We start from the raw sequence: 17,304 nt of genomic DNA on the forward strand, positions 1-17,304 counted from the left end.
AGATTTGAGGGCGGTGGTTAACAACCCCCTCATTTAATCCCCATTTTCAAGTACAATCCAAAAATTAAATTTCTTTAATCATATTTTTGTTCACACATTATAACTATAATGGCTTATTGATATTTCCTAATTCATTTTTCTATGCAATTTTTTATGAATAACCCGTGCATTACACGGGTCAGAAGGCTAGTTTTTATTTAAGGAATATATTTTTTTGACAATATTCCTTCTTTTTGATGAGTTTTTATCAATTTTCTTTTATTTTTTATTATTTTTTTTTGGAACTTTTGACATTATTTTCCAACACTTTCTCTCTATATCTGTTCAGTAATCACCAATTATTTTATTTTATTTTTTTCTTCTCTAAGCCTATAGGTACATTTGTACTTTTTAATAATGGATTTTAAGGAATCTTTAAATTCCTTAATTTCCATAAAAAAAGGGAAAATAAGTACGTAGATAAGCTTTCAAAAAAAAAAAAAAAAAAAAACATACGTAAATTAGGGGACGGAGGGAGCACTAATTACGGTTATGGAGTGACATTATTGGTGTCATTAATTAGATTTGGTCCTGGTAGATCTATATTTTCCTTTTCCCCCTTCCAGACCCTTTTTCACGTTTCTTCTGTCTCGTTTCACCCCTCTCTCTCTCTCTCTTTCCTCCATTGAAGCGTACTCTGATATCTCCATTAAAGCTGCTTCTAAGCTTTCTCTCCTCCATTCAACCAGCTTTTTGAGGTAAAATGTGTTTGCTTTTTAAGCATCGAATATCAATTTCACAATCTAGTGTTAATTTTTAATTTGATTGTCATTATAGTCAATTTAGGGTTCTTCTGATTTTAATTATTGAATTCTTGGTTAGAAATACTCAATTTATGAATGATTATAACTGACGATCTTTTTGCCGGAATTTTGCTGTTCAAATGTTTAATCAAGTAGAATTTAACTTGATTTTTGGAGTCTAATTTGATAATTGAATCTAGTTTGATTGCTAATGTGTTGCTGGCTTAGGTTTATATGACCCTTACCATGAAAATGGACTTCATCTCCTCCGGTTTAGGGCGGCTGCCTCTCCCGCCCTTGCACAGGGACGGGCTTAGGTTTTGTCTAACATATGGCTCGAAATTTGCTGTTGCTCTATCTGTTATTCGAGCGTCTATTTATGCTTTAAGCGATTGTTTGGCACCTGGAACTATTGTTGTCGTGTGCGCATTTAGGTTGTCTTGGATATCCATGATCATTATATAGCTTGTGCAAGTTGATTAATTGTTGTGGTGCCATTTGCGTTGTAGACTATAATGGCGGAGCAGCCATCTACAGAGGGTGCCAGCACAAGTGGCACGCCTGATTCAACTTTGGATCTCAACATCAAGACTTTGGACTCTCAGATGTATAATTTTCAGGTCGACAAGAATGTAGGTGTCTAACTGTTTTCATCTTGTCCTCCTTTTACTCTTCTTGCTTATTTTCCTGTTAACTTTATTTTTTCTCTGGGGAAAGGAACATTTATCTACATGTCATCATTGCGCTTTATGACTCTACATTCCATATTAAAAAATTAAATATTGAGATCTCATTGTGTTATTTCAATGTTGTCTTAGGTATAGGTTTTGAAATACTGTCATTATTAAATTAACTTAACGAATCAATCTGGACATAGAATTATTCTTGTAAAATAAAACCTGACTGTTGGCTTGAAAAGATTCTTTTGGAAAAACATCTACTTGATGATTTTGCATCGATAGTCTTTATCATGCAGTTTATTAAGGCTTGGCTGTAAATTTTATTTTGGGGTTAGGACTAATGATAATTCAGGTAAGTTTTACCCTATATTCTATTTCTGGCAAAGCTTTTTGTGTACTTATTTGTCTCACATTTGAAAAACTTATTTTGAGGACGGCTGGAGTGGAGGGTTTCAAGATTGTTGTGTGGAGTATAATTATGTGAAACGGAAGGTTTTCTTAAATTCTACGCGCCTTTTCTTGCTCATGAAGTGAAAGTATTTAATGCCAGTCTTGCAAGAGCTTGTTCATTTATAACATCAGTAAATACACTATCTTATGTAATTATGTATGTAATTATCTAGTGAAAGTATTAGGTTGGTTGCTAATTTTTATATGTATATATATTGATTTGGAAGCAATGTTATATGGTATGTGGTACAACCGTACGATACATTTCATGATATATGAATAAGAGCGTAACGCTACCTGTAGTGACTTGGCTATTTGGGTCTTAAAGTTTGTTAAACACATAGGGTTCGCTGAATAGAATTGTGTTTTGATTGCACAAATTTGGTTCAAGAAGCTGGAATCTGTATCACGTTCCCAGTAAAACTATTCTCAGCTATTTGAGTTGGCTGCAAGACCAGAATAAGTGTGTCGTATTTAGTAACAAATTGATTGTTGATTTGTTATCATATAAGATTGACTCTATTTGAATTATTTCTTTATGTCAAAATTTTATAAAATGGTGGTTGTTCAAATTTTTTTTTTTCTTTTTCCAAAATGGCTTATCGAATGAGAAGTCTAGATTTCTGGAATGTTAATGTTGCTTATTTATATATATAAAGTGTTATCTTAATGTATCAAAATATGTGGTCTTTAAAATTAAGCATACATACGCAGTGATCTGATATATTTGTAATCTTGATGTTTCAGATGCTCGTGTCCTCATTTAAGGGAATTATTGCTGATAAAGTTGGTGTTCCTGTGGGGCAGCAACGGCTTATATTCAGGGGAAAGGTTTTAAAGGATGAACACGTACTCTCTGAGTACCGTATCCTGCAATTAGTTATAATATATAGTTTCTATAAAATTCCATCTTATGCTAGCAGCAGAATCCCCTTGACGTGTTTTTCCTTTGTTGTCTGGATAGATCCAAACATATTTTTCTTGTTGTCTAGATGAGATTTGACTGTGTGAATTTGATAAATCTATCTTTATGCTTTCTATGTATGACCTGCTGTTTGATGTTTAGTATCATCGCTTGCAAGGCAAGTGTTGAAGAGTTCGTTGTGGCCCTATCGTCGGAATCTAGTTTGTGTTGCTGAGTTCACATATCTTCTGCTACGGTGTTTCCTTGACTATTTTCAGATGTGGAAAGTGGGGATACCTTGCATTTAGTTGAAAGGCAACCAACCCAACCACAAACTTCATCTGGTATTGGTTCTACTGATGCTGCTGGTAACATTAGGACCCAAGGTATGTAATGTTATTTTATTCTGCATCCTACATATTCTTTCTGTATTTCGTGGGAAGAGTGTATCTCTATGAAGCATGACCAACATTGTCGGTTCACTTTTTGTTTTTTTTTTTTGTGAATTATAAGGAATCGATGGTAGCGCTGGGCTTCCTCGGAATCGTGTTGGTCAAATTTCCCATAGTGTTGTTCTTGGTACCCTCAATGTTGGTGATCAAGGTGAAGGAGGTGCTTCTGATCTCAGTCGGGTGCGTATGATTTAAATAATAGTGGAATGTGTACTGTGATTACATTTCCTTTTTCCCCTCTCTTTTGGTTAGTAATCAAGAAGTTTTAAAAAAAATCTGCTCTTTATTTTGTAGGTTATTGGAGCTGTTTTGAATTCATTAGGTGTTGGCAATCAAACTACAAATGCTACATTTGGTGCTCCAAACATTGCTGCTGTGAGAATTTTTATCTGTTTGTATATGATTCTCATGAGTTTATGTATATTCTGTATGAAATCCTTACTTTTAATACATCTTTGGCTCTTGCAATGCATTGCTGATGATGACTTATGTCAGGAACCGTTCTGGCAAAGGGATAATAACTTAAAGGGTTATTAGCTAAACACAGTAGTATCTATTACATTAAGAAATTAATTTAACTTTTTGGTGAACATAACAATTTCTAACAATAAAGAATCATGCGACAATTGGATGATATTTACATAGATTTAGATAGGTTTAAAGATCCTAATTTAGCAATTTAGTTTACAATTTCCAATTAAATTGGTTGAGTGCAATTTTATGGTCTATTCTTGAATATTGATGATAATCAATGATATTACTTTTGTTTTTAAATTCTGATGAGTTACAAGTGGTGGAGTCTAATTTATCAAAAGCAAAAAAAAAAAAAAAAAAAAAAAAAAAATGACAATCACAAATAAATATAGCAAATACTATTAATGTCCAAAATCGGCCCCGATTTTCCTTTTTTTTTTTTTTTTTTTTTTTTTCCCCAATCAATAGAGGCTAGGGTTTATTGGGTAAGAATACCATAAGGTGTGACCTCTTAAATCATTGCTCTACTTCCATTCCCTATAAGTATTGACATTTATCATTCCATGTATAAGGTGATAAGTTGTTTGTATTATTATTATTTTATTAGAAAGGTAGATGTGAAAGGAAATAGTGTGGTATTAATTTGATAAATGGTAGTGTAGTATCTTTTATTCAATGTGAGAGTGTTAGAACCCTAATTTTTGATATTGGAAAAATGGCTGTAGTAAAATAATAATGGGGTCTTGAACTAAAATGTAACAGTAAAAACTGATATAGGACAAATGGAAAAAAAGAAAGTGTATAAACTAATATGGGACAAAGTGATTACTTTTCTATTTGTAATATAAATACAACATTAAATTGGAAAATTGTCTTAAAATAATACCAACTATTAACGGTGGGTGCAAAATAATACGAACTCAACTATTTGCTATTAGCGGTACCACCTTTTGTATTATATGTGCAAAATAGTACGCCAGTTACCCAAAAAGTATTTCGAGGAATATTCTATCTATATTTATTATTATTTTTTTTTATTAATTTTATGTTTTATTTTCAAAATACATATTAATATATTATGCTAACAATTTCCTTTATAATCCAAATTAATATTGCCTCACCTCTCTCTTTTTTTTTTAATTGTCTTTATGTGTTTAAATATTTTTTTTTTCAAAATACTTTTATTAATTTCTTCTATTACACAATAGTATATAAGGTATATAAATGGATTATTATGTTGATATACATAGTTTAAAAAATTGTTTTAAAAATAAAATACTTGTATTAATTTCTTCTATCACACAATAGTATATAAGGTATATAAATGGATTATTATGTTGATATAAATACTTTAAAAATTGTTTTAAAAATCCAAAATTTCCCACATTCACTGACCAAAATAATGTGGGGAATTTTTTTTGGATTTTTTAAACTAATTATGTCAAAATAATAATGCATTTAAATACCCTATTTACTATTGTGTGGTAGTAAAAATTGATACATGTATTTTGAAAAAAATAAAATTAATACATATTGACAATTATAAAAAAAAAAGCCTAACAAAGGTGTGGGGTATTATTAATTTAGATAGTACTGTAAAGGAAATTGTTAACATAATATATAATTTGAAATGAAAACAGAAAATTAATAACAAAAAAATAATAATAAATATAGACGGCTCGTAATACTTTTTCGGTGACCGGCGTACTATTTTGCAAATATAGTATTAAAGGTGGTACCACTAATAACAAACAGTAAAGTTCATATTATTTTGCACACGCCATTGATGGTTGGTATTATTCTAAGCCAATTAACCTATTAAATTTCAAAAAGCATAATATTACTTTTGTTCCTTCTTATTTTTACTCTTCCTCATTTGTCAACTTATTTTTAGCTCTTTACACTTTTTCTTTTTTCATTTTTGGTAATGATATTCAAATTTTATTCTCCTATCCTACACCGAATGACAATTTACATGTAATCACTCGTCTTCATCTAATTCTTATGCAAAAAGTATTTTTCAAGGACATTGTGAAATGGGGGTAGTACATAACTACATACGTAGTATTATAGTAATATATTAAGATCTGTGACATACTATGATGTTGATGACAAGTAAGATTGTAAGAAATGTGAGGGACATAGTCATTTCTAAAAATATTAAATTTTCATTATTTTCCCCTTCTTTGAGCTTGTATAATCTCCTGCTGATAGTTCTAAAATTTATGAAATATTGCAATCCACTTATCTTTGACAGCATTTATAATTAGAAGTTTTAGAACCTATCATTGGCTACAAGGGTTTACTTATATGGTGATACTCGAGACACACTTAATTTATATAGATGAAATGTTTAGGTCAGGAAGATATCATCTTTTGAGTTGCTTAGTATGTTGGGGGTTAATTTTACTAAAGTTACTTCATGCCAAATTTTTTTTCTTTTTTTTTTTAAAAAAAAGAATGGTGGTTAGATAAAGTAGGATAAAGTAAAGGAGAGAATGCAAAAGGATTGGTGGGTGTAAGATAAAGGTGGATAAAATAAGAGAGAGTGTGAAAATGTTTTATAATTGTTGGGTAAAAGGGGTAAGATTGTATATGTGGTAGATCTAAAATAAAATAAAGCAAGTGAGTAGACTTTAAAGAATGGAGGGAGAATTATGATTAAACATTTACATTGGCAAGCATAAAAACAAAAAAGGTAAAGTATAAAAATTAAAAATGAAAGGAACGGTAGAGTATTTATAATAAAAAATTTGCATTGGCAAGCATTAAAAGGTAGTGTAAACTGGAAAGTACAAAATGGATCGGAGCTATTCCGTTGTACTAAATTAAGTGAGTGAATTTAGTATTAGGAGTATTAATTGACACTGAATTAGCTATTTTGAAGTGATAATTTCCTTTTTAGTTATTATAGTAACAATTATATTATCAGGTGTAATAAATATAGTGATAGTATTATACCTAAATATAGTGATAGTATGATAATTTCCTTTTTAGTTATTGTATTAAGTATATTATTATGATACCTAAATATTATTAGGTAATAAGATTAAAATTTTATACTTTCGGTAAACACAAGTTTACAAATTTTAAATCTGCAAAATACATATTCAAAATAAATGAAACAAAATGTTAGTTTTATTAATTTGATAATTTTGGGTACAATCTCTAATTTTGATCCTCTGATTTGATCTCCACTTTGACTTTGATGTAATTCACGGATTGACTTGATTCTCGAACAAAAGCCGTTGAAGCTTGATTTCGATTGAAGATTTGATTGACTTACGTTGATTTAGACCTTTGACTTGTTGTTGATGAAGACCTTTGACTTGAATTCTTGATTGAGGGACATTGAGGGCCGATGAGGCTTGATCTCTAGGTTGAACTGATGTTCTTGATGATTTGAATTTCTTCTTTCCTTCGTGTCGAGGCTTGATATTTTCCACGGGTGATCTTCTAGAGTAGAACGGCACGTCGAATGCTTATTGTTCTTCTTCTAGGTTTTGAAATTTTATCTCTAGAAAGGTTTAGAGTATTTGATGAGAGGTTGTCTCCGGAGAGGTTTAGAATATTTGAGAGGCTTTCTCCGTATTTTGATTCTACTTGTTTTCCTCTTCCCCCTAAATGAAATAGAAAGAGCTTTATTTTTAGAGTGAAGATACCCTAGTGTTAGGGTTTGATGTACATTGGAGTTAGGCTTGTGACCCGGTAATCATGACTTATTTATAAAAGCTTAACCCATTAGTTGGTTTTCACTATTAAATAAACAATTTAATTAAAATAATTAAAATGGGCTAATTTAATATATTTCACCCAAAATAATTGAATTTAATTAATAGTTAAATAAACTTTATACAATATTTTGACTTCTGACCTGTATAAGATCCGATACTTACATAAAATTTTTGTGCCTACACTTTCATTCTTATATCTATTTTATACTTGCAACATTTTTGTTTTTCCCATTTGCTATCATTGAGACAAATCTAATAAGATCCAATATGACTATGTTGTTCTGTAAGTATTAATTACGAGATGGCGGGGGTGGGGAAGGGGTGGCGTTCAGGTGGGGGAACGAGAAGGGAGGGTGGCGTGGGACAGGGTTCGCTGTCGGATTTTTGTTTTGTTTTTTTTTTTTTTTTTTTTTTTTAATTCAATCATCAATCAAAGCTTTAATCCCATAAATAGGGTCAACTACATGAACCAAAAGTGATTATTCTGTATAGTCCTCCACGAAAGTCTTCTTCCTCCATCCCTTACGATAAATACCTCATTCTCATGCAAAACCATTTGCTAATTAAAAAAAGAGGATCAATTAGAAGGTGACACATTGCAAGTTACCTTCTAAAACTTGGTACCAACTTTTAAGCCTGTGAAGGGACGGTTTTGAAAAAATAGGGGGCAAATATTGTTCCCTCATTACGCAAAGGTTGGCTCATTTTGAGCACGCCGGACAAGGTGGATTATTCGTCAAAAATATCTCCATTTTTTTATTCATTTGATAGCATCTATTATTCATTTTCTCCTTTTAAGATAATCACATTCATTTGGAATGAAATGGAAGATTGTTTTGACATTTATCTCTCCTTTTCTTTCTTCCTCACCTGATTTTTTTGCTGATCTCATCTTAAATTGCTATCATCATTAATGGCTGACTGGTTGAGTACTTGTAACTTCACTAACTTCACAATCTCAGACTGTAAGATTAAAGACATTTTCTTGCCATCTTATTCAAATGAAAACCCTAAGAAAAATGATTGAAAGAGTGGTTTTGGCTAACCAAATTGGGAAAATGGTGATTGAAAATGAGAAAAAAAAAATGGTGATCTAGAAGTTGATTTTGGGGTGCAGCTTCCAAAGGACATGGGCATTCAGAAGTTGATCCAAGCTCTTCGTAATCGGGTGGCTAGTTCCAGCTCCTTACATATAATTATTGAGAGTATCCTTGCTTTGTGTAATAGTTTTGATAATGTGTCTCTGTCTTTTGTTTAGAGAGGAGGGAATAGGTTTATACATGAATTGCTCACCCTTGGGAGGTTGGCCGACGATTGTGGGACAATGTGATCCCAACTTGATTTCTAGAGCTTGCTATGCATGATCTAAGTAATTAAGCCTGTCCTTTGCGGTTTGAAAAAAAAAAAAAACCAAAAAACACAAATGAGAAAACAATCGTGAATTGCGAACTTTTTTTTTTTTTGTTCTTTTTTTAAAAAAAAAAATTCCTTTTATAGCCATTGCCATGGACTCACAGTGGCTAACAAATATTCATCATCCTTCATGGACATCTAGAAAGCACACATGCCACCTCGGTGGCTCGGTCACCAGATTTACTACCTTGAGAATTAATACCAAACTCTTTTTGATATATTCTACTTACATAGAATTATCACAATCATCTCCTTGTTTTACACTAGCACTACACGAAACCAGCTTCATCCAAAGTCGAATTGGAGGGACAGGCGGAAAGGAATGAAGGTAGAGGGATAAGTACATATCGGAAAGATGGGGGGTGGACTCCGTGGAGGCTTGAAATGAATAAAACATTAGAAGTTTGATAAGGGAGACAAGATAGTCGGGATGGGGTGCAGGGAATAGGTTGATTTAGTTTCTTTATCCAACTACGGCAATATAGTATTATCACAATAATGTTGTTAGCTGATTGTATAAATAGACTTGGGTGTTACTTTGGAGACAGCAATTAAGCAAAGAGGTTCAAGATTGTTCCTTTTTTTTTTTTATCATTGTATTTACCCAGTATGGTGTAGGTTTGTCGTTGGATGTTTATTGCCTTAGTCCCAAAATGTTTTAGGATAGCTAACATTAATCGTCATCGGAATCATCCGCAAAATTTATAACAAAGAAAGAATGTATTGAAATGAAAGTAGACTAAAAGCAAGACAAACATAATGAGCAAAAATTGTGTTACTATAACTTACTAACTAAAATTGATTAGTTGAACGATAGTGATTTGTGAAAGATGAGGAGCAGCGACTTACAAAGTCTTCACACCAGGCTTTCCGCTCTTTCCTTGTCTCAGTGTCAGTTAGGTGTTAGCTCTTGTGTCCTGTTCTTGTACTAGGTCTTGCAATACCTTTAATTAATAGCCACGTTCAGCGATGTGACTGACATGCAAATGGAATATAATTTTATATGAAATGTCATAGAGCATGATTCATTTTAAAAGTTAGTTGATTATTCTGTTTAACTGTAGGCAAATCCTTCTGGCCCACTTCCTCAGGGAAATGATACAGAACAAAGCCAAGGTGGCAATGGGAGTCAAAGCCAAGCCGGCAATCAAACACAGTTTGGGCAGCCATTCTTGAGTCAACCATTCCATGTTCCCTTAGCCGGAATCTCAATCCCACCGCCTTCACTAAACATGGTACTGGTTTCTCTGTTTGCGCTATCTTTTTGTGCCTGTTTAGTTTTATCGCTCGTTACTTTGCTTTTTATTATTACTACTACGTATTTTATTTTTATAGACTATATAATCTTGCTTGTTTTAATTGGTGTCTCAGCCAATTCCAGATTCACTCAACACACTTTCTGAGTTTATAAGTCGCATGGAGGGGTTTCTCTCTCAAAATGGTGACTTTTCAAAAGACCTTTTGCTGAATCGTTTCTCTTTATTTTTCCATTTTGGTTTTCCTTGTTAACCTTGTCTCATCATAACTGTAGGATATCAACCCTCTACATCTCCAAGTGGCCTGGCAGATCAACCAGCTATGGAATTACCCTTGAATTCCAGAGGATTGCCTACACCCGAAGCATTAAGCATAGTTTTGAGACGTGCAGAACGGCTTCTGAGTGGTCTAGCTGCTGCATCACTTTCTGTACGCTGCATACCTTAGTACTCTTGTTTGCTTAAAGTTGCATATACTAGTATATTTTTTCTTATTGAGAATAGATTAGTGTCGTGGGCTAAGTTGATTGAAAGATGTAAGATTTTTCAATGAAGAAGGTGGCTAATTGTAGTGATATATTGTCTTATTTTTGATTTCCAAACTTTTATGGACTACAATGTTGGCTTTTAAATAGCTCATCACTTCACCATACACATTTGTGTTTCCCTTTACTTTTTCTATTAAACTCATGCTATTACTTACTAGGATGATGCTTCATGTAGATAGTAAAACAATTAATAATGTGATAGTGAGCAGCTTAACACACATTTAACATTTTAAATTCTAAATTATCCATACATTGGATGAAAGATTCCACATAATGGATCCACTTTTTCCTAAAGCACACGTATCACTTGTGTTCTTATTATGGATGAAATGGTATCCATTGAGCTTCCCTGGAAACAAAAATGTGAGAAGATTAATAGCTTAAGTCATTATGGGTTGTAATATCATCTTTTTCCCTTCAGCAGGGTGAATATATTTTTAGCCCCCCCCCCCCCCCCCCCCCCCCCCCCTCCTTCCCTCTCTCTCTCTCTCATCCACCCACCCCATGCAGAACATTAGGTTGCAGTGATTTCTGGATGTCTGTTTCCTTGATTTGTATTCTAGATGTGCCAAATACACAGCTTCAGCTGATTTAAGTTTGAGGATTGAATCACGTTCCCTTGCTGCTCTCAGTTCTCTCTAGCTTTTTCCTAAGGAAGCTTGTTGTTTCCCCGCTTTATTTTCCTCTCCCTTCCATACAACTTTCTTTGCAAGCCATTTGAAGAATGTCATCTTGTGTGATGTCGATGTATTTGTATTGTAATTACATATTTATCTTTTTGGCTTTCTGAACTTTTGAATTACATTTTTGATGAAATTCAATTGTTGTGGCACTGGTTGTTTCTTGCCTTCTCTTGATTTGGTGTTTGCTAAGTTTCTGTATATCTATGTGCAAGATTGATAAACTGATGAAGTAATGATTATAGATGTGACATGTTTGCCTTCTTTCTATGTGATCCAACTTGTTATGCTGATACCAGTTTGTTGCAATTGTATGCATTTAGCACATTGCAGGACGGTTGGAGCAAGAATCTGGATCAACTGATGCTTCTGCGAGGAGTCAGATCCAGAGTGAGTCAGTACAAGTAGGTCTAACAATGCAGCATTTAGGTGCTCTTTTGCTAGAACTTGGTCGGACCATATTAATGTTGCGAATGGGGCAGTCTCCTGTACGTGCTCTCAATCTTATACACTTAGCTGATATTACAAATTTAATTGATAGAGTGCTTTATCCTCATTTTTCTTGGTTTGGTTTACAGGCAGAGGCTGTGGTTAATGCTGGACATGCAGTCTACATATCGCCATCGGGACCTAATCCTATAATGGTTCAGGTTAGTTGTTTCAATTATTATGTCTTAAGATGGTGACTCTTCTAGTGAAACTGGTTTGATAAGAGGACGGAATTGGTGTTATTTTCCCTGGCTTATCACGTTAGGGTTTTACTTCTTTGGAGCTGATCTCTGCTAAGATTGAGTGAAATAATTTATTAACTTTTATATTTTTAAGTTGATTTTTTTAGTAGTAGTTGGTAATATAATGATGTGTTCAGAGATGATAGTTGTCGATTAGTTATTCCTAAAGTGCTGGTTTGCTTGTTTGTCTTTTGGTGCTTTATGCTTGTAAAGGAATGCCTCAGATTAAAATTGTTATTCAAAAGCATTCCACCACTACTTGCTAGTTGCTACATTTTGTTCGTCTATAAGACTATAGTATTTCTTTATTTATCTATGTAAATTGCTTGGATCTATAGTTTTGCTGCTGCTTGGAATATTTTTTGTTTAGCTGGATGCTGACAGGGCTGTTGTATGTTGCTAGGATCTTCCATTAAATAATTTTAATTATTATTATATATATGCAGCCTTTTCCCCATCAAACCAGCCCACTTTTCAGTGCTCCTGCTGTTGTTGCTCCAAATACGGGAACTTCTGTTCCAGTTGGGATAATTGGAAGTGCTCCCAGGCAGATTAACATTCACATACATGCTGGTAAGAAGATTCCTATTATTTTATAAAAAGGCTGCTTGAGATTTTGATCTGCTGCAGTACATAAACATAATCTAGGTTGGTTAATATGGGATTGTTGATGATACAGGGACATCACTCTCTCCAGTAGTCTCTGCGGTTGGTGCAAGAGCTGCTGGTGGAGAAGGAGCACAGGGTGAGCGTGGTGGTGTTAGTGCCTCCGATGATTCTGGTGCAACCCGAGTATTCCCTGTGAGAAATGTTATTGCTGCTACTGTACCATCTCGTACTGCAACTGTTGCTGTTTCCCCAATTCCTACTACGTCACAACCTATAGGTGTTGTTTCCACATCCTCATCTCCTGATGCTGCTTCATTTTCATCAGTTATTTCTCAAGTAAATTCCCAGATCAGAAATCTCCTTGAAAACATGCGCAGAGACAATCAGACTACTCCTGGTAACTTTCTTAATACTAGTTATTGTACTGTTAATTGTCCGTATTAAGCTTGGCTTAATAAGGTGTTTTCTTTTTTAATTATTATTTTAACTTTTAGGACAGCAAGAGAATCCTGTTGTCCCAAATTCTGCTGCTGGATCAGGTGGAGATAATGCTGATACTACTGATCCATCTCAAACCATTCATTCTGAGAGTAGTGGGGAGTCGCATGAATCACACCTGGAATCTGTATCTGGACAACAGGCTGAAAAGGTATCATGATTCTTGACTGTCTCTTTCAATAAAATGTTCTAGATATTGAGTTGAAGCATCTTAAAATTTTCATCAATTAAATATAATAGGAACGATCCTCATGTATTGTACTCGTGTCTTTCCTTAAAACCTATTTTAAATACAGCCTTCATGCAATTGTATGGTTAAAGCTCCTTACATTAGTGTCTACCTTAGTCTGGAGCTCCGTTAAAGGAATTTTAGTTTCCGCTGGCATTGTTTAGATTTGAAAATGTGAGGACTTTCGAGGTTTTATCAAAGTTGATTTATTATTTGTGTGTTTTAGGATCTAACTGAAAGGAGGGAAAGTGTTCTAAGTGATTCTTCAAAATCAAATGAGGAATCTGCGTATTTGGCTGAACGCTCTCCAAGTTGCAAAAGTGGAGAGCTAGCTGACAAGTCTACTGGTGCCAAAGAAGTTCCACTTGGTTTAGGTGGAGGTCTGCAGCCCAAGGTAAAGTACTCGTTTTTTATTCATTTGAAAGGAAGTGATAACTTCTCTTTCTCGAGTGATGAACCAATATATTGAATGTCAATGCCTGCATCTGAAGTATTTGCTAGCAATTTCACCTTTCTTGCTATTTGTTAGCTTCATTACAGAAAAAATTCTACAGTATGCCTTTTCCTGTAAAGAAAAGTATCTCTTGCAGAGTTTGTTCTTATCTTTTCAATTTATGCTCCAAAGAACTGATGAGTGATACATAAGCCTTTATTCCATAATTTGGATTATTAGCTGAGCCTTCTTTATGTATTAATGTATTGTTGTATAAGACAATGACCTTCAACTTTAGATTCAACCTTTGCTGAAATAAATCTGGTGATGCCTGTGTTAATCTTCCATGCTGTCTAATTCAGCTGGTTTTAATTCATAGTAACATGAAGTTGTGCATTAAATATCAGAAGATGTTATCTTGTATCTTGTGCTGATCAAAATGTTGGATCAACTAAATGTTTGAAAGTTTGTCAATGAACTAACTTTGATGTAGAAATTTATCTTTTTTTCTATCTACAGCAGAATTGATTTTTTTGATGCTATCTTGTTACTGTCTGTCATTAGATTTGCGTTTTGTCTGTGCCAATGTCGCTTTGACAATGTTAATGTGTAACAGATTATGATTGATGGTTAGTCTATGATGCTATATCAATCCTAATGCCTTGGTATCTTATGACTTTTATTTTGTTGGCAGTGAGTTTACTTAGAGTTTCTGACATTTTCTGTTGTAGTTTTATGAGCTTTTTCTCTTTGGTTAGGAACTATAGCATGTTGCTTTAGATATATTTCTGACATTATTAAGTATTACTTTGATCAGAGACGAAGTCGGCAATCACAGATGCATCCTGTGAGTGGTGAAGCTGGAACTTCTAGTAGTCCTGATCAGAGTCAAGAAGCTAGAATCAGTGGCCAGCAGATTCTTCAGTCTCTTGCTTCTCGAAGCATTGCTGGCAGGAGTAGCTTAGCTGATCCTGGTAGTGGGCAGACTGGGCAAGGATTTGAGCAGTCCATGACTGGCATGCAAACTAGTGCTCAGGGCTCTGATGGGCAGTTAGATGTGACAGGCACCATGTCACAGCTTCTTCAGAGTCCAGCTTTAAATGGACTTCTGTCTGGGGTTGCTCAGCAGACAGGGGTTGGTTCTCCTGATGTTCTGAGGAATATGCTACAACAGTTCACACAAAACCCAGCAATGAGAAACACTGTCAACCAACTTGCTCAACAAGTTGATACAGAAGAAATGAGGAGTATGTTTTCTGGCATGGGGAGTGGTGAAGATGGTACTCTTGATTTCTCTAGTATGATTCAGCAAATGATGCCGGTTGTTTCTCAAGTTCTGGGTGGTGGTTCGGTCCAGAATGAACAGCTGCGAAACATGATGCCTCAACTGATGCCACTGCCTAATGATAGAAGTTTAGAAGACAGTTCATTTCGTCCAGTATCTCGGGTAAATCTTCTTTCAAGTATAATCACAAGTTGTCAGTGCATTGTATCATGCATGTAATTGTGATTTATGAGCTTGTTTTCAATTAAATTAAATTTTTAGATTTTTTTTTCCCCATACATTATGCCATAAAAGTCTTGTATTTTTTAGTGACACTTGTTATATTTGTGATTTATGTGGCATTTGCTCTCAGTTCTTGTAATGTTTGATGAGTTTAAAAGCTTTATCTGAATTTGTCTTCCAAGTCGAGTTTTTCTTATTATTGTGTTGAAATTTAAATCTTCACACCTTTGAAACAATATTTTCTTTTGTATAGAGTAAAGGCTTCGGAGCTTGCTGCATTTTTTATTTTTATTATTATATTTTTTTCCTGATACCTATCAGAATAATATTCAGGAGGCGGTACAGAGGATTGACCTTCACAGTCCATCTCAAGATATATTTCGTTCCATGGCTCAGAATGCTGCTGAGATTGCTGAAACTACTGGAAGAAATGTTATAGATGAATTGTGTAGCAATCAAGACCTTGTTAATGTAAGTACCATTTTTTTTTATTAATTATTCCCAAGCATTTTCTTAAGAAGTCAAAATTCTAGTATATGTTGAATAGGGTGTTTTTTTTTTTTTTTTTTTTTTTCTTTTCGTGATAACTACCAAGGAAATTCAGTATTCTAGCAAGCCAATTTACATCTATTTTAGGGGGTTACATGGATCATCCTAGAGAGAGAGACATTGTCTTCTAAATTTTTTAAGGTTTATCTCAATAGCTTGTTTTAATGAATAAATTGTAAAGAATCTCTCTGACCTTCTACATTGCTAACATGCATTTATGTAAAGTCATATACTTTCACGTTTGCATAGGCAAGTAGTCAATTAAGCATGGTAGTGATAAAAAGGGTAATCATCCCTGTCACCGCCTTATGTCCTCAGACTTATAGGTCAATTAAGCATGGCAATGATAAAAAGGAGAATCATTCCAGTCATCCCCTTATGTCATACTCTAACATAGGTTATTCCATTCCATGGTGTGGTTTAGGCTAACATTTATACGAACCTAAGAACTAAGGTGCACCAGAGGCAAACAACTAAAATTGTTCACCAAAATTTGACTTTTATCAAGCATTATCGCTTAAATGAGGTGCTGAAAAATAGGAAGGATCCCTATTACCTCAGTATGTGTATGTATTCAGTAGTTTTGTACTCTAGGCAACCTGTCCCTTGAGCCTTTTTATAATGAGCCAACTTGGAACCATTGTCTTGTTTGCTGCGATGTAGAATCCATTTTGTTTTGTGTTTTATTCAAACTTAATATTTTCTGTTGCATTTTTTTTTAATTAAATCTATGGATGGTCTAAATGACACTTTGCTTACCTCCAACATTTTCCTTTTGCAGCAATTTGTGGAAATGCTTCGCTGCGATCTGCGTCGCCGTCTTCAGGATAATTCTGCTTGAGGTGAGCTAGTGTTCAGTCAGTTTGTGAAATACTGTCAATTCCTTTTCCCCAAACAGTGGATGTGAATTTTGATGTTAATTGAAATTTCGCTGATGATATCAGTGAGAAAGTCTTTCTTTAGAATAGCTGTTCAAAACTTCATACAAATTCGAGTACCAAAGTACATGCAAGCTAATTATAGATCATGTGTATATCCATGAGCGGTAATTAAATATTAATATTTTGATGAACAGTTAGCCTTTGTTGAATTTCTAAATGAGTAAATGCTTAACCCAAAAAAAAAAAAAAAAAAAAAAAAAAAAAAAGAGTAAATGCTTTTTCCCACCAATTCGTCTTGTTGAAGGCATCTATCAAGCAACACATTGAAGGTACGGCTTGGGATGATTTGTTCTCATCAATTTAATTCCAAAAAAAAAAAAAAAAAAAAAAAAAAAAAGTCTTGTAATTTATTTATATAATTTTAACATGGAAGCAAATGTTGCTCTAAAAAATTTGTCAATGCTTAGTTGTTCCTATGTTAATGTTTATAATTA

At 33.8% G+C, this 17,304-nt stretch overlaps 1 protein-coding gene across 4 annotated transcripts; it reads left to right on the top strand.

Annotated features, from left to right (window-relative positions):
• Positions 1 to 577: 577 nt before the first annotated feature.
• On the top strand, positions 578 to 17,003 carry LOC145592471 (uncharacterized). Of its 4 annotated transcripts, none has more exons than XM_081648925.1 (18): positions 578 to 737; positions 1,292 to 1,414; positions 2,660 to 2,777; positions 3,095 to 3,202; positions 3,330 to 3,448; positions 3,563 to 3,643; positions 9,954 to 10,124; positions 10,261 to 10,330; positions 10,421 to 10,575; positions 11,697 to 11,861; positions 11,952 to 12,023; positions 12,551 to 12,677; positions 12,784 to 13,110; positions 13,208 to 13,362; positions 13,667 to 13,834; positions 14,691 to 15,320; positions 15,717 to 15,851; positions 16,711 to 17,003. In XM_081648925.1, exons 2-18 carry the CDS (start codon positions 1,298 to 1,300, stop codon positions 16,768 to 16,770), a joined length of 2,778 nt encoding a protein of 925 aa, XP_081505051.1. In that variant the 5' UTR covers positions 578 to 737; positions 1,292 to 1,297; the 3' UTR covers positions 16,771 to 17,003. The 4 variants fall into 4 exon arrangements, with proteins under 4 accessions (XP_081505051.1, XP_081505052.1, XP_081505049.1 ...); XM_081648926.1 differs by having other exon boundaries at positions 9,981 to 10,124; positions 15,702 to 15,851; XM_081648923.1 differs by having other exon boundaries at positions 579 to 737; positions 15,702 to 15,851.
• Positions 17,004 to 17,304: the final 301 nt, after the last annotated feature.

The sequence above is a fragment of the Chenopodium album genome, chromosome 18 (genome assembly GCF_948465745.1).
Source record: "Chenopodium album chromosome 18, dcCheAlbu1.1, whole genome shotgun sequence".
Taxonomy (NCBI): Eukaryota; Viridiplantae; Streptophyta; class Magnoliopsida; order Caryophyllales; family Amaranthaceae; genus Chenopodium; species Chenopodium album.

Bases quoted from the DNA above. Each gene is read 5' to 3' on its own strand.
- LOC145592471 (XM_081648923.1), top strand. From the start codon at position 1,298: ATGGCGGAGCAGCCATCTACAGAGGGTGCCAGCACAAGTGGCACGCCT. The intron at 13,835-14,690 runs GTAAAGTACTCG...TACTTTGATCAG, and splicing joins GTGGAGGTCTGCAGCCCAAG to AGACGAAGTCGGCAATCACA. The intron at 15,852-16,710 runs GTAAGTACCATT...TTCCTTTTGCAG, and splicing joins GCAATCAAGACCTTGTTAAT to CAATTTGTGGAAATGCTTCG.